Source organism: Argiope bruennichi, chromosome 6 (assembly GCF_947563725.1).
Source record: "Argiope bruennichi chromosome 6, qqArgBrue1.1, whole genome shotgun sequence".
NCBI classification, from domain to species: Eukaryota; Metazoa; Arthropoda; class Arachnida; order Araneae; family Araneidae; genus Argiope; species Argiope bruennichi.
Window position 1 is genome coordinate 69,778,946 of NC_079156.1, and position 22,531 is coordinate 69,801,476.

A 22,531-nucleotide genomic window follows, 5' to 3' on the forward strand; every position below is an offset into this window, starting at 1 on the left:
TTAATTTTTCGGAAACTATTTAACCCTTTAAAGGACCATTTTTTCCTAGTAATATTATATTAAAATATTTTTAGGATTGAAATTAGAATACGAAAAGGAATTCATTTAGCTTATTAGATCAATTTAATTTGATTAATTAATAAGTAACAAATGGAGACACATCATTTTGTCTGAGATAAAGAACTGAAGCATCTAAATTTTTGACTTACTAAAAAAATTTGTCAGAACTTATGCCAACCTACATAATTTCATACAAAGATTGATAAATTTGGTGGGAAGCATACTTCCCAAGGCCTTAGGAAGGTTTAAAGATAATTTTCCGGGTTCTAATTACAAAAACGGTAAAAGAAATCATTTCAATCAGCTTCCAAACTCTTTTCATTGAATTTCTCTATCCGAAGTGTAATCGTCCATCTCTTAAAGGTTCGGAAGAAAATGTGTGAGAAAAACCATTAGGTCGAAAGAAAAGAAAGCGAGACGACAAAAAATAAAAAATCAGCTTTCGGTAAGTCGATTTTGTTCTCGCCAGTGGAGTGGCAGAGCGTCACGGAGCAGAAATCTCAGCCTTAACTGTGTTCTTGAGCTGCCATTTCCTTCTGTGTGGATATGAACACAGCGACAAGAAAAGCTGAGGGATTACTAGGGACGAATACCCGTCAGCTTTCGATAAATCAATCAATGGTTTCGTTTTGTGAGCGAGAAAAGAAATAAGGCAAATGGAACTGCTTTTATATGAACTTAAAGAACCTGTCTGGCTTTACTAGCAAGGTTCTTTATCCGACGAAGCATTACTTTATCAGCAATAAACGCTTATATACTACATTACTTAAATCATTTTGTTGAGATTTATTTAATCATTTTATAACATTTTTTAAAAATATACTCAAAAAAATATACTTTATTTAAAAAAAATATCTTTCTTAAATCTATATTCCAGATATCAGCAAAAAGCTAGCTCTTTTTCACTTAGAACTATATACTACATAAATTACCAAAACTTCCAAAGTACACATCAAAAATTAATTTCATAGTTAATATAGTACTTTTTAAGAATTTCGAGTGGTTTACTTTAAAAAAAATGAATAGTTTCTTAATTTATTACTATATTTTAATGGAATTTTCCATTTAAACTTTAAACATTCCATTTTCCACTTTAAACATTCCATAAAAGAATTTTATTCTTTAACACTACCTTTTATTTAGAATTAACTAGACTTGATCATTGAAATTAATTTATGATTATTTTAAAAATTTAATTAAAATGTACCTTTAATGCATTCAAAGTTAGCAAAAATAAAAAAATATATACTTAAGTTATAATTCTGTTGAAATAATACAGTATACCATTGATTAAAGAATTCATTTCAGAAGATAAAAACGATATTAACTTTTAATTGCTATTTGCATTTGATCACGAATTTAAAAATCCTTAAATCAATCTTTAAATCATTTAGATAGAACGCACATTGAAAAACCAATGAGAACAAAATGGAAGCTATTTATTTGAATTTTTTACAGAACTCCGAACAAATTTCTTACGCTTTGAAAGATTTCACAAGAGTCACGTTTTGTGTAAATAGCTATCGTTTGCTGAAATGTGAACGGTCGGCTCTCTCTTGCATGCTTCAAAAATAAACCCGAACTATGACGTCGTAATAAAATGCTTCTTCAGCATAAAACTTACGTCATAAAACTTCAAAAATACGGTTCAGATATTTGTGCCGTTTAATATGTATGCTTAAAGAGAAAAAGATTCGAATACATATTCATGCTCTTGGATATTTAATTTCTTTCTGGAGTTTTATAATGAAAGGATTTAAGGTTAATTTGATTTTTTTTGTAATTTTTTCAGTTCGAATCTGGCTTACTATCAGGTTATAATTCATTATGTGTCAGGAAATATATCTGTTGAGAATATGTCAGACGATTAATTCATTTGTTTAAGACAAATTAAAATATTCTTAAGAAAAAGTTCTGCTTAATTGATATGGGTAATTTATTAAATAAAAAAATGCCAACTCTTTATAAAATAATTAGAATGACGTGGGTGTTCCTCTTATAAATAACAGTAAGTACTAGCATGGGAGATAATTTAATTTTTATCTTTAATAACTTGTTTTGAAAAATCGTCAGAAATTCAGGATGTTTCCGACTCTTAATTGATTTAATTTTCACAATTCTAGCTTTATTAAATGATACACGTGATTATTATTGGGTTAAGAGAGAACTTCGTAAGCAATGAAAGCTTTTTAGAAGCTATAAAGATTTATTTCAATAGGGAAATAAAAATAAAGTGAGGCCGGGAATTGTTATGCTAAAGGAAAAATCTTGATGAAATTTGACTTATGAATGAAATAATGATATGAATTGATAAATGAATAAATGAATTGATAATGAAATGAAATTGAATTTTTATGAATGTATATGAATTAGATTTAATAAATGACTTGGATTAACCAAACTGATTTAAATGATTTATGGCAAAAAGTAATTTTAATTAGTAACATTTTAAATTTCATTGGTAAAGATTAGAATTTTAGGAATTGCATTAGATACAATAAATTTGCATCAGAACTTAAATTAATTAGTGCTTTAAATATTTTTCTACTTTATAATTAGATGACATCTTCGTTTTGTGTATTCTCATATTGATCAGCATAGAATTAAACACCTGAAGTTCATATAGATTGTCAATTTGCATTGAATCATGATGTTTATGAAATGCTTGATATTTTATTTAAAGGTTGACAATTTGATGCTTTCTGAATTAATCTTTCACATATTTTCAATTTAATGCCATACGCAAGCTAATATTTAATATAGTTTTTTTTATATTTAATAATTATCATAAAAAGAATCTCTTGTTTTGTTGACTCTATATAGGATATATCATTAGAAGTACAGATATTAAATTTGGCCCATATATAAATTGGAGGGAGGGAATATGTCCCTTGGAGTAATTTGTTACTGGATGTTTAAATTAGAATGTTAATTAACAAAAATTTAGCAAACATTTAACGTTTTTTTTTTTCTGTAATATCTCCCAAAAAATATTACAGAAGAAAAAAAATTTACATCATATTAAAATGCAAAACATTATCTGTTCAATAATAACACATTTAAAAAAAATTTATTATTTAAAAAAAAACTTTAAATATATTTTACAACACATATATATTCCAACACATGCTGTAAGGAATTTCAAATCGTTTTCAATATTTTTGCAGATACTTTAACCTGAATTTTTCCCATTATTGATTATAAAATTGTGAAAAATCAGTGCATTTTTCTCAAACATGAGTAGACTGCTGTTTAAAGTAATATTTTAATAAAATGTTTGAACTTTTTTTCTACTCGCATTTAAATCTTACTTTAACCGTAAGCAACGATGAAAACTGGAGAAAAAAATGAAAAGGATTATTACGTTTTATTTTTAGTTTTTTCAATCCCGTATTCAGTTACATCTAATAATGAAACAACGAGTATTAAATCGAAGAAACGTGAAATGTTTGAGAAATTTTTAGATCGTCTCTTTTCTAAGATCGTTGATCTCATAAACTTAACATTTAAAAAAATTATCAGCTTCAAGGAAGTTTTATATTTCTCTTACTACCAAATTTATGTTTCCAAGAATTCGCCATTCAGTCTTTGCCTAAATGCATTAAACGGCTAATCTGAGAAAACCGATTATACGAAAGAAATTTGCAGGAATGAAAGCGAAATTCATAAAACCTCGTAAAAAGATTGCATATGACAATTTGAAAGCTGTATGATGTAAAAATTTATGAATTTCGCTTTTTTTTTTTTTTGAAGTGCGTATTTACAGGATGCAACATACAACATACTATAAATTTTTTTCTGCAGAATTTTTAACAATTTTGTTGTCAATTTGTTGTCTTACATTTCAAACTATCTTCTTTATATTATCAGATATTTAATCACATGACCTTTCTTTCATTTTTGAAAACTGAGTAGGATTGTATTTCATATTTTTGTAATTTACATGCCTAATAAAAAAAGTTTAATTACAATGTACTGTGAAAATTAGCAGTCATTTTAATAGTCCTATTAAGTCGGAATTACTTATATTAAAAAAAAGCATTTACGTAACGATTAGAGTACATATAACTCTATTAAAACAACACATCCGTGACATTTGATTGCTTAAAAATTAACGCAATCACAGACATGAAATTTTGCTTAAGAAACGTAATTAAAATTATATATTACCAATATCATCAGCAAACTAGTTGGGTCACCAAAGGCAATAAAAAGGTTTATAATAAATACAAATGTATACGAATCATAACGAATATAATTCAAAAGATGTGACGCTGCAATCTTTAATTTTGTGTTGAATCGGGATATGTATGTTACATTTCATGTTGTTGCCGTACTATTCTAATTTATATAATACTGATTTGCATGTGCGTTACATCCCTATCAGTCTTTTCTGTTATGTTACCATTTATTCGGTTTTTCCTAAGTCCTTTTTTCTTTTCCATTGTGTTGCTTAACTATTAAAGTTGATGAAGATTGAAATTCCTATCAAACGAGTTAGCTCAAATTTTAAGATGAAATATCTCTACCAATTTTGTCGTTTAGAAGTCAATTCTTGTTGTATTGGTCAGAGAATATATAAATTTTTACTAAACATAAATTCGAAAAACAAGAAATTGTATTAAAAGAAATTCACAATTTTTGTAAAAATGATTTTTTTTTTACTTCCAAAAATTTAACATGAATGTTTTACTCATTTGAAAAATTTGTTTTGAAATAAGAAGTTCATGTTTACAATCGACAAGTGCGAAAGTTAAATGCTTTATAATTATACACATTGCTACCTATAAATAGAAAAAATAGATGCAGAGAAATCTGCGGTTGTGACAGCAAATCTCTACTAATAATAAAGGAGCATGTGCGTATGTGTCTGATTTTGTTTCTGTGCATGTGCTACCGTTCAACAGGCCAGATAGTTTGGAGCATAGAAATGTGAATGTAGAAAAATCGCTTTTAATTTTTAATTAGAATTTTAATTAATTAAAAAGGAAGCAAAAATTTTACCATTTTAAGTGATTACTTACCAAATTATTATGTAAAAAAAAATATTTTTTGGTATTATCTTAAACTTAAAATAATTATCTTTTTACTGAACACATTCTTTTGCCTTATAAAGTTATTTCAATTTTTAAACAATATTTTAAGCGTATTTTACAACAAGGTGTTTCATTATAGAATTGAAACTTAAGTCGTTGTTATTGTTGCTATTAAAATTTCATCCTGGTTTTTCTTTCATTTTTGACGAATGAATGAAGATTCAACTTATTTTTTCATAAGTAAGTTTCAATATGTGATATGGTGTTCTTATATTTAAGATTTAATTTCAGAACTAAGCAATGGTGAAATATCTTTAAAACCACTTCCGTTTATATATATATACTACGGTGATGTAACTAGATGCATAAAGATATGGAAAGAAAATCAGAGAACATAATGCAATAAACGGCAACGGCATAACGGCTTAAGTCTTATATATAATGAGCTATTTTTCTCTCAAAATTTGAATACATTTTGATGAGTAAACCAATATAAAGTTAAAATTTTTAGCAATTATTTACCCTTTTGAAGAAAGAGGTCGCCAAATGTGGTTGGTCTAAAGTATTCTCCAAATTTTACTTTAGAGTAAAATTTTGCGTAAAATTTCAAAGAAACCTTATAAGTAAAGACGGATGTAAGAAGTAGATATTTTAAAAGAAATATATTGAGAGAGACCGCTCAATTTTGGACAGTTTAGAAATGATAGGAATAATTAAAATTCTCAAGAAAATTTCAAGGAAATATATCGACAAGATGATTTTTTTAATTGTATTTATTTTGGATTTTATTTTTGTTACTCCAGTTTTCGCTTTTTCGCCTCAAATATAAATTTGTGTTTTTTTTAATGACTATTTGTTATTTTTCAATCCCTACTACTAGTTCACACTCCCCCTATATATATATATATATATATATATATATATATATCTTGTTCAAATTTTCAATCGTTAATAAAGTACTTTTTATTCATCCACTCAAGTTCAAATACATTTTTTTTAAAAATTGTAGTGGATGACACTTGATGTTAATACAGTTTTTTTTTCAAATATTAATTCATTAATTATTAAATTTAATCAATTTTTAATACTTGAAATAGAGCTTTAGCACTTTGTAATGAAAATTCAAATCAAGAGGTAATAGCTCAATCAGTAAAATGCAAGGATTTCATTTATTTTTCACGTGAAGGGAAAAATGCGAGTTCAATTCTTGCGAAAGTAGGAATTTATATTACTTGTTTATATATCTGTTTTTGTCTCTATCATTTCATTCGCATTTGACTTTTACTAAAGTTGGTATCATATGTCAAAAAGTTTCTAGTGACTGTTTAAATCTTTAATCAGCAAAATTTTTAAATTTATAAAATTATTACACTCGATTCGTAGTTGTTTCTCATTACAGCGGCAATATTTTAAATCTTAGTCATCAAATTATCAGCAAATTATGAGTAATTAGTTTAAGCATAGCGGAATAATATAGTTTCATATATAATTAATTCGTGTTAAAGTATCTTGTTTATGGATGCTAGAGTGCCATATAAAAATGTTTTTCGATATTATTAAATTGCCTAAGGATTTATAAATATAAGAAAACAGTCTCATTTTTATGAAGCACTTGCTGAAACCAGTTAAGTGTGTCTGCGTATTTTTCTTATACTTGTCTGCAAAGCAGTCTGATGCAATAACAAACTGAATATTATATGGCATATAAATGACAGTTTAATTCAACTAATTTCGGAAAGATAATCTAAAAAAAAAAAAGAAAAATAGATATTGCTTCTTGGAAATTAAAGCAATAAAAACTGAAATGTACGAATACTTTTATTTTCCTGTCTGCATTTTTATCCAAAAAACACAGACAAGGTTGTCTCTTCTAGTTATTGTAGTATTTTTTGTCTGTTTTTGGTTCAATAAATGTAATAACAGCTTTAACAGTGACCCTATTACTAATAAATATGCTGTCCCAATAGAACTTACAGTTGTGATGTTCTAATCCATCTTGATGTCGCGTTATGCTGTAATCTAGTTTATGAGTCAAGAACTTATGAAATTAAGAATTGTGCAATATTCTGTTTCTATAATTTATCTTGACTAAATAATTTGCACCAAATGCAGAAGTATGAAGTAATATCAACATTTAAAACTTGTAACTTATGTACAAAATATAATTCATTAAATATATTACCATATATAAGTTGAATTAATAGCTAATTGAATTTCAAAATAAATAAAAATAGTTCAAATCTTGAATAGAGGATGAAAACGATAAGCGAATTAAAAAAAGGGGATTTTCAGGAATTCGAAATTTCAAGATTGAATAAAAATTCATTATTTTTGAAATAATTCATATTTTGAAGATTTTCCTTTATTACTAAGTGGGGAACGAAATCCTACTGAATAATATTAAAAGTAACTGTACACAGGAAAAATATTAAAAATGGTAGTTCATTTGTTTCAATATTCTTTATTTAGTAGTAAATTATTTTAAATTTTTCAAAATACGCAAATTTTATAAAAATAAATAAAACTATTACGAGCTCTAAAAATCTATTTTCATTCTGTATAAAAAATGGAATATGATTCATTAAACGCATTTTATAATCTCAAACTCAGACATAATTATTATTTACTAAATAATTTATATATGTTCAATAATAATTTCATACAAATAAACTGCCTTTAGGAGATCAATTAAAACTTTTGTGAAGCTTTGTCAAAACACTTGAAATTCAATAATACAAATTGTCTTTCAAGTCTCATGAAGTTTAAATTCTTTTTCAAAAACTTTTTTTTTGTTATGGAAAACGGATAAAGATCTGTGGTGAATAGCATATAAGCCAGATAACAACTCTTCTACCCGAACGATAGTTTTGGTATAATGGTTTAGTTACTGGACTGCTAACCACAAGGTCCCAGGTTCCATCCTTCGCATATCCCATATCGCCACAGATCCATCCCACATTATAACTTAAAACAGTCATACTTTGAGCTCATTTGCAATTTAAATTCTGTGGAAATACATTACTTAAAATATTTTTAGTCCTTTTAAGAAAAGGTTAAGATTTTTAAATTGTAGGAATCTTGCAATGAAAATACACATAAATTAAAATTATGATTTTAAAATAAGTTGTAGTTCTGGAATAACAAGTAAAACGTTTGTTAGAATAAGCACCTTTTGTACTGATAAAAAAAATCAATAAATAATTAATTATTTAGGGGAAAGTCTAAGAAAAAAATCAATATAAAATGGAATCCATACAATTATGCAATCTTTTGGAAATTCATTCTGCATTAATTATAATGATTTTCTCGGATATATACGAAGCTGATGTCGCTCTATATCGGTATTGTACTTTTTTCCTTTCTGTCTATCAGTGGCTCTTCCAGCTCTCCGAATGAATAAGAAATAATTATTAACACCTTGCCGCACACTTTTAATTTGACGATCGTGCTAGAAACGCATTTTTTTCAACCGTTTATTATTGTTCAACCGTCATATGAAATGAAGCATCAGTTGCATGTTTGGAAGTAAAAATTCGCATTTTGTAACCGTTTTTCTATGAAAACAATTTCCGTAACCGTCATTTGTTTATCACATTTTTTTCCCCTCCTTAGAGCAAATGATGGCTATATATATTTGTGATATGTAGGTAAATGGCTACTATCATTTGCCTACATATCACCAAAAATCATATGCCTATATCCGATATTTGCTGGAACTTGTTAAAGAACTTAACAAACGGCGAATACTATTTAAGTAGAAATGATATCTATTATTGTGTTATACAACGAAAATTAATATTCAGAATCAAAAGCTATGTGAAAATCTCTTTTTCGATGCCAACTTATATTCATGTTTTCGAAAACCTTAATTTACAAATAAAGTATTTCGAGTATTTCTCAAGAGTAAGACATAATGCACATTTTTTGTTTGGTGCCTTTCCTGAGAACTGATTTCAAGCATTCCGAAAAGGAAATCAAATCTGGAAGTCAATGCATCACTTACCATCCGCTGTGATGGCTCTTGATCTCACGAGATCCGATTTGTTGCCAACCAGTATGACGGCTTTGTTCATGGTGCAGCCCCTCTCCCGGAGCTTGAATAAGATATCGACTGCTTTTTCAAATGAGCTTCGATCTGTGATGGAATACACTACGATGTAGGCGTCCGCTTCCATTTGGTCCTCGCCCTGCAAAAGAAGTTGAAAGGTTTTATTTGCACTTATTACCATTTGTGAATTCAATGCGTCATTATTTGCAAGAAAAGGGCACTTTCGCTCTAGAAAGGAAGCGCAGACACGGATTCTTTGCATGAAGATTGCGTTTGTGATACTGCAAGAAATAATTTTCGATGACTTAGCACCATGCATTATCGCGCTGGTGATTGAAAGTAGGAGTTGACGCCTGCGACATTGGCGTCACGTTTGATTTTTTATAGATACATAATGCTTACTTCTGTATTTTGTCTGAATGAGAAATTATTAACAGCATAATTACAGCAACACTTCGCATGCTCATTGTGTAACCAATACGTTTAACTCGTAACTGGAGATTGGAGTTAAAATGACTCTCGTTGTTCATTACTTTGATTATCATATGGTATTTTGTCCTTGAATATAATCTCCGCAGTACTTTCAAGTTGTTCTTTCAGCAGTATGTTGGCAAAAGTCTAAGTATGAATGCATCCGTGTAACCGTGTTATACTTTTTCAACGTTTTTGTTGTTATTTATAGAGTTATTGACTCCATGTCTCTGAAACTAATTTTAATTTGAATAATGTGCAAAGAATAAAGAAATATTCTTAAAATAGTATTTTAAAATATTGCATACTTAATTTTTGTTTGTTAAATTCTAAAAATTAGTAAAATTAATGTAATTCCGTAATATCTAAACGAAGTAAATACTCATTAAAAAATTGTTTAGGCTTTTCCTTATAACATCTTTCCAACATTTAATATTATAACATTTAACAAAGTGTAAAGCCTCGGGAAGTTGCAATATACATGCTTATCTTACCCAAGTTAGTTCTATTAGTCAGTCATTGATTCTATAAATACCAAATTAATACCAACAATGCTCCAATCGTCAGTTCAAAGAAAGGCATGGATATTACTGTGAAATTTTCTCTTCTTTTCATTAAGTGTGATTGTACATCAATGGTGCATGCTTTGGTTATTCACTTCCCAGATGACTTAGAGGAGTAGGAAGGATTTCTGAGTACTCACAAAGGATATCTGATTATACCTTTGTTTAATAATCATCAGTCTATAGGGGTCCTTTTGCACATCAGTTCCTTAAGGATTCCAAAAAGGCTGGCATCGCGATTTTTAAGGATATTGGACTTTGAAAAAGAAAACAAGCTGTTCCAGTATTATCTGGTGTCCGGAAGTGGAATGGTTTAGAATCATGGTTAAAGGAATCCTAAGGAATTGACTGAAGCTCTGGTTTTATATTTTGCTGAAACAAAGGGATTGATGAACCCTAGTTATAATAAAGGATCGGAATCCCTTAAATTCGAAAAGAAATTCCACCTAAGATACGTCGTATATGCATTCACAATGCAGGCTAAATTTAACGTCCAGGATGAATGTCCCCTCAGGGGTTTACGATTCGTATTATCTTCATCTTCTGACTAAAATGCAAAATCTCACTGTTGTTTCAAAACAGGATATTAATATAATTAAACTAAAGCTTTATATTGAAACAAATACATTGGCCTATTTCATAATAAAAATCGAAAGCAATCCTTCTTCGGGTACCAAAGTCTGCAGCACTCTTTTACTTATATTATATCATATAAAATCCATCTCTTTTGCATTTATAATCAGTTTACTCTAGATGCCGAATTAATTAATTAATTTAACTTAATAAAATTCACAAGTTCACCGGATTGCACCATGAACCGGTATTCTACTGAGGACATTCAATAATTAATCGAAGTGTAAATAATTTCATAACCAAAGAGGCAAAACATGCACTGGACACTAGGACACAATCTGCTAGAGGCGTTTCAAAATCTAAGTCATTCAGTCAGCAATTTAAATTAACTTTTTAACTATCTCTAGAAGTGTCTAAAAAATGTTACTTAAAAGGACCATCTATCGAGTAAATGCTATTTTTGTAAATATCTGAAAGGCACTGGAGAAGTTTTGAATCTTTTTCTTTTTGATTTATACATACCATTCCCAGGAAATCAAGTTTTTAAGGCATCATTTTACATTGGAAGTATTCAATTTTATCTAAAACGTTTTTGATAATGAGAAATATTACCGTTACGGGTGAAAACAAATTAAAATTTTTCCTGATTTGTTATTACTTGTAACTAAATATTCTCTTTATTTAAAAAAAATTAAGGTTTAAATAAAAAGTTTCCTGAAAAACTCTTTAGAGTTAAAAAAAAAAAAGATTTGTTAGACGAATAGGAAGTAAAAGGGCTATAAAAATATATTTGTGTGCATACTATTGCAGCATGTCTATGTAAGCAGATGTTTCTCTTATTTTGAAGCACTTTTTTCTCATAAATCCATTACTGTCTTTAATTTATCAAATTAATGTTGACTTACAATTATTTTATACATTATTCGAAGCTGAAATTGTAAATTATCTTGTATTAAAACAGAACATTTATAAGATGCAATCTTGTTCAGCTTAATCGTTTCAACTACAATAATGTTGATGAGTAGTGGCAGAATACTCACGGGGGTGTCCGGCATAGTGGGAGGATCGATGAAGCTTATCTCATGCTCATCCCCATCCAACATCAAGGACACATTCTTCTCGGTATCCTCCTCTAAAAGAGACAAAAAAGCATGAATTAAAATCTTTAGATTTTCATTAGTTGGTAAAATAATTTTGAAAAAGCACTTAACATTATCTTAAGTATTAAATATATCTTAAAAAATAGTGTGAAATAAACCATTAAATAGAGTGCTGCCGATTTCCAGCGTGAGAATTCATGGATGCGAAATTTATCATTTAAAAATGTATATGTGGTTTAAAGTCTATATAAGTGATATTTGGAAATAGATTTAATTCACTTACTTATTGACATAGTGCAGTTTTGAACTTTTGCGCAGCTGTGTGTTCCCAATGACAATACAAAAGTTTAACAATTTCAGAACTGTATTATCAATCAGTTGATTTATTACTTTGTTAATTTTATTTTAATATAAAATGCGTAATTTTTTAAGTGGATATCAGGAATAAATTTGACAAAGCTCCATAATATTTACATGATGGGTTGTGAAATAATAGAAATTTTAAAAAAAATAAAAAAAAGGTTTTTAAAGTCGACTTTTATTAGTAGACTAAAATCTATAATTTTTTTTTTAAACCAAAGGTAAGATAGGATGGGTAAACCAGAATCGTAAAATTGAGAGGCCTTGAAAACATTATAAGCAAATCAAGCCACAAAGAATAATGAAAATTTTTAAAAATCCTGAAGATTCAATAAAATTTAAATTGTAATGCAAGCTATAAAATTATCATTATTTTTTACAAACTTAGTTGCATTCGATTTTCATAAATACCTCTTGACTTTGATATTTGGTTTGGATTTCCATATTTTAAATTAAAAATAATTATATTTTAAAACACTAATAAAAAATAAATTTTTAAAAATACTTTTGAGAACTATTTTAAATTCTGAAAGTTGTTTAATTTTCAATGAATTTCAATTGAACGTTTAACCCTTTCATTACTTATCCGACCCTACAAACCATGGAAATTCTACCCTGGTGAGTCGGTTTCTGTTTCAAACGAGAGTTGCAGCATGTAAAGAAAGAACAATCCTGGTGATAATTCATTTTACATTCTGTATTTCTCATTTGAAACAGAAACTGGCCTGCCAGGATAGAATTTGCACGGCCTGTTAGGCCGGAGCGGTAGTGAAAGGGTTAAGCGTCATTCGATTGAATTCAGTTTGAACGTTTTTATTTTCAATTTCTTTTGCTTAGTAAATCAATAAAACAAATAAAATATTTAAATAGCTACATTTATCTTCAGAAATTAAATAGTAAAGTGTTTTTTATTGCACTGAACTTCTAGAGTAATAGAAAACTTGATAAATACTTTCTTGCAGTTCTACAAACCAATTATTCATAGCGTACCAGAACATGAACAAATGCAATTTTTTTTTAAATAACGTTTCGATAGTTTAATGGAATCAATAAACCTTTCCATTTATAACTGAACTTGGTTGTTACTTTCTATTTCATTACTTTTCTTAGAGGAAAGTAGTTTCAGTCTTTCAAATGATGAATTGTTTCTTTAAACGAAAGAACAAAGTGGTCTTTGGTTGTAAACTTTCAATGGCCGACGCATGAATAGAAACGAAGCAAATAGATTGCATTCTTTTTTTTTTCATCCGTAGCTATTAAAGTAATTATTGTGGTTTTCAAAGAACACATAATAAAAATTCACCCTTTTCACATTGACTGATGCTTCCGAATCTTATTTGAAATTCTAATTGTTGCAGATAATAAATTAATAATTCTTGAATATTGTTTTTAGTTCAAAGGAAGAAGCATTAGTTGCGAAATTTTGAAATTCTTTTTATTTTGAAAGTTTGGAAAATTGCTATAATTTACTTTAAAAAATGAGTTTAACAAGCTCCTTATTAAGAGTGTTTCGGAAGTGGTAGAATGATTTTGAGTTTCTTTTCAAGAGAACTTTGAAGAATAATAAAATATATGTTTGGAAACTTCCAAGTTTGATTCTATATCTAACATTTATTTTGTTCCCATTGCTTGTGTTTTAAAAGAAAGAAAATCGAAAAACTATTCTTTGGAATTTTAAGAAAGCATTAATTTGTGAGAACAAAACACTAAAAACTAAAAATCATATAATTAAAAAAATGTCGATAAATTTTAAAATTTGGAAAATTCTAGAACATGAATTTATATGATGAATTTCTGAAAATTTATTGGAGACTCTTTTTTTAAAGCTGATTTCATGACAACACATTAGATGATCACAAATTAAGGCAATATTTTGGATGAAGTTTTACGCCAAATGGTGCCAGCAGCAAATATATCAAACCTAAATTTTATGTACATGTTTTGGACGGGTAATCCTCCGCTAATGTGTGATAGATATACTAAAGAATTGTGTTTTATATTTTTATCACATGACGTGACGAAAGCATTACTTTGGTTGTTGTTGACACTCTATTCAACGAATTATTAGTCCATTCCAAGTCTGGATTTCAAAGTGTTAACGAACTCTGGAAATCCTCTACTACCGTGGACAAAAGAGTTTGCTGCATCTTCTTTTCTTTGTTCTTTTGAAAATAATATAGCAGCAATTTGCAATTATTCCCTTCTTCCTATAAACAACACAGAATACTTATTTAAAAGAAAATACCTATTCAAGCTGGCAAATTCTTTTATGAAAAATTACAGTGAATGCATTGCATTTAACTTTCTTATAAAGCTAGGTAAACTAAAAATGTTGAAAAATATTAGAACTAGTTTATGTGAATAAAGTGTCATCACATAAAAAGTGCAATTGCATTAAGTTTAACCAAATCACAGCATCTCTAAAATGTTTAAATTTTTAAATAGTGTGTCTAGGAAATACATGCAAACTTTCTTCCAAGTATAGAAGAGATGTCTACTGAAAGGTTAAAGAAGAAACATTGTCAACATCAATTTACTATTTTGATCCTCCAGACTCCTGTAATATTCGCAGTCTGAAAGATCTTTTCACCATAGTATGAATGAAATGGCATTTTAGAAAGAGTGGAAATTCTCCGTTCTTTACTTTTCTCTTGCTTTTTCATAATATTACATCTTCAGTTACTTTTTACAAGTAGAATTCTTTATAACAGAAGTGTTCTTACATAAAAGTATTACTATGGAAGATCCAAAACACTTAATTAAATCACGTGCCAGGGTGATGTAAAAGGGATGTAATGCATAATGACACATTGTAATATCTTTTTTTTTCTTCATAGAACAATGCTAAAAATGAGTACGCATTTTCGACATCTGCCTTTCAACGGGTCATTTCTTTCGACACAATTTTTGACACAGCTTTACATTTTTTGTATCTACACCATTTAGCAAATTTCTTTTATCTATGTTGCTATGTTCTTTAACCCTTTCTAGGGCCGTGGGAAGTATGCTAATTTATCAATAATTTTATGAAATTTTGTAGGTTGGTTTAAGTTCTGACACATTTTTTTAGTCAAACAGAAACTTAGATGCTTCAATTCTTTGTCTCACACAAAAGGATGTCTTGATTTTACTTAATTATTGATTAACCAAATTAATTAATCAAATTAAATTTATCTAATAAGCTAAATGAATCCCTTTTCTTATTCTAATTTCAAGCCTAAAAATATTTTAATATAATATGACTAGAAAAAAAAATGGCCCTATAAAGGGTTAAGTTATCTAGCTCATTTGGATATTGATGGAGGGACGCGCAGGAAGACTTTAGTAGTTCTAAATTGGATAAAATTTGAGACAGCTTTACATTTTTAGTATTCAGACAATTCAGTAAGTTTTTCTTTCATGTATGTTGTTGGATATTTCTGCAAAATTTAAGAACGAAACCTAATTTCGGATTCGAGGTGCGTAGTGTGTCTGTGTTTATTTTCTCAAATTTCCATGCCGTGATCTCGGGTGATTCTGGCTGGGTCTGCACAATTTTTCATTAGCTGCAACTGGCAACTTTTCAAACGAAAGGGATATATATAAAGGTTGCAGTTGTAGTTAGAGGGGAAATGCTTGCGTGATCGAGGTTTGTTTTAGCACTAACAATATATGTTAGAAAAGTATGTTTTTAACTTGTTTTTCCATATTGTCTTTCAAAGGGTAGTTTAGACTATGATTCATTTTATGATTAATAAATTACTCTAAAGAAAAACCTGATCTCGTAACTGAGCCATCTTTACCACAATTCAAAGTGAACTAACTCTGCTGAAGGTTGTCTGGGACGACAAAACTATGTTCTTTAAGTTATTTAGATCATTTGGACATTGATGGAGAAACGCATAGGAAAAATTAACTTGGTTTAAATTGGATAGGTATTTATAATTTTTATGTAAAGACGAAATTTCATCCTTTTGTCTGTTTGCGTGTTTCAGTTATTGTGTTCATAGTCAGGTAAAATAAAAGCTGGACTAGATTTCGATAAAAATAACCTTTCTTAGATCTGCTGACTCTGAATACTTTCACATGGTTCTTTGGCTCTTTTTTTTTATCATCTTTTGCATCGCTGTGGTAAGTGTGTAGAACAAAATCTTGAACATTGTTTAAGGAATAAATTTTTGAAGTTGCTAAAAATGAATTGTATGCCTTAAAAGTAAAGAAATTTGAAAAAAAAAGAAACCTTGAGTTAAAGATCTCTTTAGCTAATTTAAGTAAACATTTATCATATTTAATTCATATAAAAGTAATAAAATATATTTAATTAATCTGGTATTTGAAGCTTGTTAAACATGGATTAAAGAAATAGGATTGCATCAGAATATTACATGTCTTTAACTCTGTAAATAGTGAAATTTGAAGTAAAGCTAATTGATTGACAATACCGTTATACTTAAATGAAGAAGTAACATCTGCAGCATGAAGGCCGTAACGGGTAGTTCGCTTTATATTCAATTAAACTAATATCAATCAGAAAAACCCAAAATGTAAAGTTAAAATACTTTTTTTCAAATTCTTATAGAGCCCCTATCGTTCATAATTAATTATAAAGTCTTTTAAAAACATTTTAGCTATAATCACATTGAAAAAAATGAATAAAAAAAGTGCAATTGAAAAAAAATTATTAAACGACTTGCTGAAATGAGGGAACATAACTATAAGAAATCTAATACTCCTATACCATCACAACACAAGATCTTACATTTAATTATATTGCTTACGGTATTTAAATTTAACTTTTATTCCAAATAAATGCAAGCATCAAACATAAGTTTATTTCAAGTACTAATTATCCTGTGACTATTGAGTAAAAACAGATGATTTAGTATGACCTCAATTTACTTAAATTATTATTTCCGTTTGCAGTAAAACTGAATATCTAAACATAAAAATCTAAAGTAAAACTAAAAGAATCTATGCCAACAAATAAACAGCGCTATCGATTTCATGTTTTTCTCCCTCTACAAGCAATCGAAAGTCTTTTCTTTGTTTAAGAATCACATTGTTGCTAAGTCATGAAGGCATACTAGGGAAAAAAAATTCTCCTAGTGATGTTGTTTCTGGAGATAATCCAATAAAGCCGACGGATCCGTTAAGCGGATAAAAGGCAGTTTCGATTAACGGGTGCGAAAGACGCTGGCCTCTTCTCATTGGCAGCTCAGTTACTTGGTAGCCAATGGTAAAAGACGATTCATACTAGTACATTTGCTAAGTAAAAATATGCTGTTTTCTTCTCTTTTAAAAATGAAGAATTCCTTGAAGTTATACATGATGATTATAAATCTGATTACATTTTTATTTGCATATTTTTGTATATATCCTTGAATTGTTGATGAAAGAAGAGCAAACAACCTTTTGTGTTCTATTGAATAGAATGAGGTATGAGCAAGTGGGGGAAATTTCAGCCTCAAATGTAGTAAAGCAGGTCTAAATAGGATTGTAAAAAAGAATTCATTCTTGAATTTCAAGCATGTTGATAGCGTAAAGGGCAAAGATTTTTTTGACTACCATTTTGTAATACCAAATGTAGAATAAAATTTACAGGACATAATCATGTATATCGCAATCACTTCTTCAAGAAGAAAAAGAAGGAAGCTTCCCTTAGTCTACATTTTGGAAAAGTTTACATTAATGCTGAAAAAGCGAGCTTTTTGGTTTCGGACTGTTTATACGCTGGAAGCTGAGGATTACGTAGCTCGATAATATATGATGAATTATAATTGTAATGCAGATAATTTTGAATAAGTCAATAAAAAATGCAACAAATGAGTTTCAAATGGAACTGAAAGTATTACCAATTTACTGATTTTCGACATAATCCATTTCAACACCATCATTTCACTGCTTTTCGACATAACTGCAATGCATAACTCATGTTTAGAAATTTGCACAAACGCCCTATCAGTTTGAAAATCCATATCTGATAGAACATCATCGGCTGCGAGCAAAGTCACTGCCTCATAGCTCACTTGAAGTTGTCAGGGTCCAGATATTCGCCATCGAGGAACCTCTTCCCAGGCAGAAACTTTTTCCGGAAATTTCGGAAAGAGTCTTATCCCATATGAAAAACTGAAAAGATTCAATTTGGAAATTTTGAAGCACCCGCCATACAACCCGGACATGGAATTCAAAGAATTTCTTTAATTCGAATAAACGAATATTTCGTTGGCAATTAGAATTCAAAATTGACGACGCCCTCAAAAGAGCGTGAGACAGCATCTCTCTGAGACTTATATTTTAAAACTGATCCAGCGTAGATCCTCAATATGGATGGCAGTCAGGTCGAAATTGGCAAATTGGCAGTAGTTCAATCTCCGTTTTACGTTGTCATTCATTGAAGTATTTATTATTATATGCGTTGCTTATTGATACACCATGGTTTATTGATGTTTTATGCCTTTCTTTAAGCTGTGACAAATGCCGTTGAGGCGTTCTGTTGCATTTTATTGTTTAGTGGCGAAGTTACGATCTATATTATACCAAGGAGTATTCTGTAAAGATCCATAAAGTATACGGAATAGTAAAGTCGATTTATTATTACGTTAGAATTTGAAATTAATTAGAAAATACAGTGGAGTATTGAATGCTTAAAAATACAAAATAAACACATTAAAATGTCCTGTACTTTTTCTCTTACAATATATTTGCATTATAAAATGGAATGATGTGAAATACATTATACTTGGAAAATCGAACGACTTTATATTTACCATATATTACGAGAAAAAAAAATTATTTATTGTGCGAAAAAGTTTTTGAAATGTAAGATACGCTTTGTTATGAAATTTCGAAAATACGCATACATTTGTGGTATACAAGGAATATCTTTAAACATTAAATGCTATTTACTTCTTGCAAATTACAATCCATTTTTTGTTAATGAAATCCATTTATACACATGTGGGAGAAGCTACGTTTATTTTGACCGTTTAGTTTCATAATTTGTTCCATTCTTAGCACTCCTGGGATTGTAACTAATAAGAAAAAATTGCCTTGTTTGTATTCTCATTCATAACGGATCTTCAATCTGAATTCTGACATGCAAAGTAGACATAAGTTGCCACAATTACATGCGGTTAAAGGAATCATTCTTATACAAAGTTTAAAAGCGGTAGTAGTTAATAATCAAGTGTTTACATTTAGACACCATGGATTAAAAATTTTGCAGGTTGCTTAATAACCCATATTTTTGTTCAAAGTCAAAAGTAAAATACGTTATATCCTCAGAGAAGAAACTTATTTTCTACATCTAGCTGAAGTAGTTTTAATAAAATAATTAAAAGATAAATTTAGGTAACTTTTTTGTTTAATTATAACAAATTTCTCAGATTGGAATGAAAACAGTGCTTGAATTGGGCTGGTCAGTAAACAGAACATATAAAAAAGTATACAGAATTTTATTTATGTAAATATAAATTTACTAAATTCATCAAAGCTTAGTAAAAAAAACTAAAGTTCTGGGTTTAGATATTCATTTTGAAATAAAGGAATTCCTATTAGTGATATTTAAGTTACTTTATATATAGCGAAATAATCCGGTATTCGTCAATATAATTCGAAATTTATATAATAATATACGTCAGTATATTATGAATTATTCTGTCGTTTCTTTAGAGTTAGTATTAGCATACTGACACTCGTCAGTATAATTCGTAATTTATAAATATAGTCCTTTATATTAGGAATTATACTGACTTTTGTTTAGCGATAGTATAAACATATTGGCTGAGGGTTTTTGATATTAATTATACAACAAACTAAATTTTATTTGAAATAAAATTATTGATACTAAAAAGCTAAGAAGAGTGGTAAAAAGTATATTTATTTTGAGATGATTATTTTTGATTTTTTTTTCTCTCGAATTTTTATAAATCTGAAAAATTAAAATATAAGCGATAAAAGTTAAATATAAAGCGAAAAATAAAATAGTAGAGATGAAAAGTTAAAATATGGTTTGCATAGTTGTTAAATGAGGTGAAATTAAATTAAATTCTTTAACTTCCTGAGTTATAAAGAGTAATGTAAATATATATTATGCAAAATATAAATTCGAATTGAAAAATTAAAAGACCATTTGGAAATTTACTTTTGCCAATAAAGAAAAACTAAATGCAATTCTAGAGCGCAAACGATAATTTCAGATTATCAAGATAAAAAAATGTTTGCAGAAAATTGGTAAATAATAGTAAAATCGCCATGTCGTCATGAAATATTTTTTTTTTATTATAGCTACTCAAACTATTCCAAATACTATACCAACTTTTAAGCATAAAATATTCATTGTCTTTGAGAGCTTATTTTGTTTATGGTTATCACCTTCTAACGTAGACGCTTTCATTTCTTAACAGTGTCGCATCTGGTGAATTTCAAATGCTTTTACTTCATTAGTTCTTCAAAAACGTCTGAAGTGGTATTAAAGTGTATGAAATAAATCATTAGCCTGCAATTTCTAAATAATGCAAATCATTTAGCGTGAATTATTTTACAGAATTGGGCCAGTCTAGCATAAATAATTCCATAAATATTGAAAGCATCTATGATGCTGTCATCTAGGCGAGCCTGGCCGAGTAATCCTTGTTCACTGGCGACAGATTTTGGAATAACCTTGACAATCTAAATCTTCTCTGTTCCCTTCTTTCTGGAGTGCTTCAAAAGAATGTCTTGTGAATAAATGACAAAAGTATATGGGAGAAAAGACCGGGCTCCAGAAGACTTCTATTTTTAGTAGGTTACGTGCTAGTAGTCTTGTAGCATACTAAATTTTATGGTTATTTTTGAATATTTTATATATTTTCAAATTTATGGAATTTAGCAAATATGGAATAGCAAACATTTTATATATTTTTCAAATTTATGGAATTTAGATAACTATATATTTATTAGACTTAATATAAAAGTATTAATTTTCAAATGCTTAGTAATCTATTGGAGTTGTGGTTTTTTTCTGGCATGCTTGCTATTAGATATCATGGATATAAAATAAAATCATTCTAAAATTAAAATTATCTAATATTTGATACTGGAACTTAAACTAACAAATATTAACTAGGCCGGTAAGGAATATGAAACATTACATACTGCCACGTAGTTTTATGGGCTTTTTTTTACCGTTTATTTGCTTTGTATTTGCAAAAACGGAGAATGACAATGAAATGTCACTCGTTTGTTTAAATGCCCGAATTCATAAATGATTTTCATTTAATGTATTCGTTTTGACATTGTAGTATTTTAGTGGATTCTGGTTTTATGAATTAAACGACCAGTTGTATTGAATTTTGATTTTTTTTTTTCAAGAATGCTTCATGGTAGTGAGTTACTGAAAAAAATTGTTCAAGATTATAATATGTTTATAAAAATGAATCATAAATTGGAAACTAAAAAGTAGCAGATTCTTTTAAAGAAACCTACTTTTTAATACACCGATAAAACATTTTATAAAATCTTCTTTGGATAAGTTTATTTGTGATTAAAACGGATAATTTTAATTATCATTTATGTTAATCTTCAAACTGCTAGTTAATTAAGTACTCACTACAAGCTCTAAAGATAAAAAAAAGTTCATCCGAGAGAATAATGGGGAAATTCTTTTTCAAACTGTCGAAATTAACTTTGTATCTTTACATATTGAAAAACCAGATTATCGAAATTTATTCACTTTAAGAGATAACAATAAAAATTGAGTCTCTCTTCTTTTATCTCATCTTCAGAAAAAATATCGAAATGAAGTAATATCACTATGGAAAATTATTTATGGCTTACAATAATGTATCGAGTACTCATTATTTTTTTTGTGAAGCAACTCTTTAATTTCTCCCTTATTTCACTCTTTTGAAATGATTTGTGATAAATGCTAATTAAAGCTAACTCTAGGCTAAACTGATTAAATGTATATAAAAAAGAAGAAAAAATATGTATTATTATTACTCATTCGTTATCAGAAATGTTGTTTGAAAGTCATTGAACAAATTAATGATAAAAATATTTCTCTAAAACCTTCTTTTAATAGCGATTTACGCATTAAATTTTTGTTTAATATCAATTATTTTTCCAATTTTTTTTAAAAAATTGTAATTTATTATTATAATGTTACGACATCTTAAAATGAAAGCTTTCTTAAATTCATTTCCAGATGGCGCAACACATACAAAATCAAAGTTTGAATCAGTTATTTTCACGCAAAAGCTTAATTCTAAAAATAAAAAAAAACACTGTCTAATTATAGATAAAATATGTGAATGGTGTATGCATGCGAATATGTTAAGTCAGAAATCCATATGCATGAAA

General features: G+C 28.4%; 1 protein-coding gene across 1 annotated transcript in view; it reads right to left on the bottom strand.

The window, feature by feature from the left end:
* Positions 1 to 22,531, bottom strand: part of LOC129972353 (uncharacterized) — a 223,844-nt gene that overhangs the window by 11,241 nt on the left and 190,072 nt on the right. The window contains exons 2-3 of the mRNA XM_056086468.1: positions 11,792 to 11,883; positions 9,100 to 9,283 (exon numbers count right to left, since the gene is read on the bottom strand). Of these exons, the coding sequence (XP_055942443.1) occupies positions 9,100 to 9,283; positions 11,792 to 11,883 (276 nt within the window). The remainder of the gene's footprint in view (positions 1 to 9,099; positions 9,284 to 11,791; positions 11,884 to 22,531) is intronic.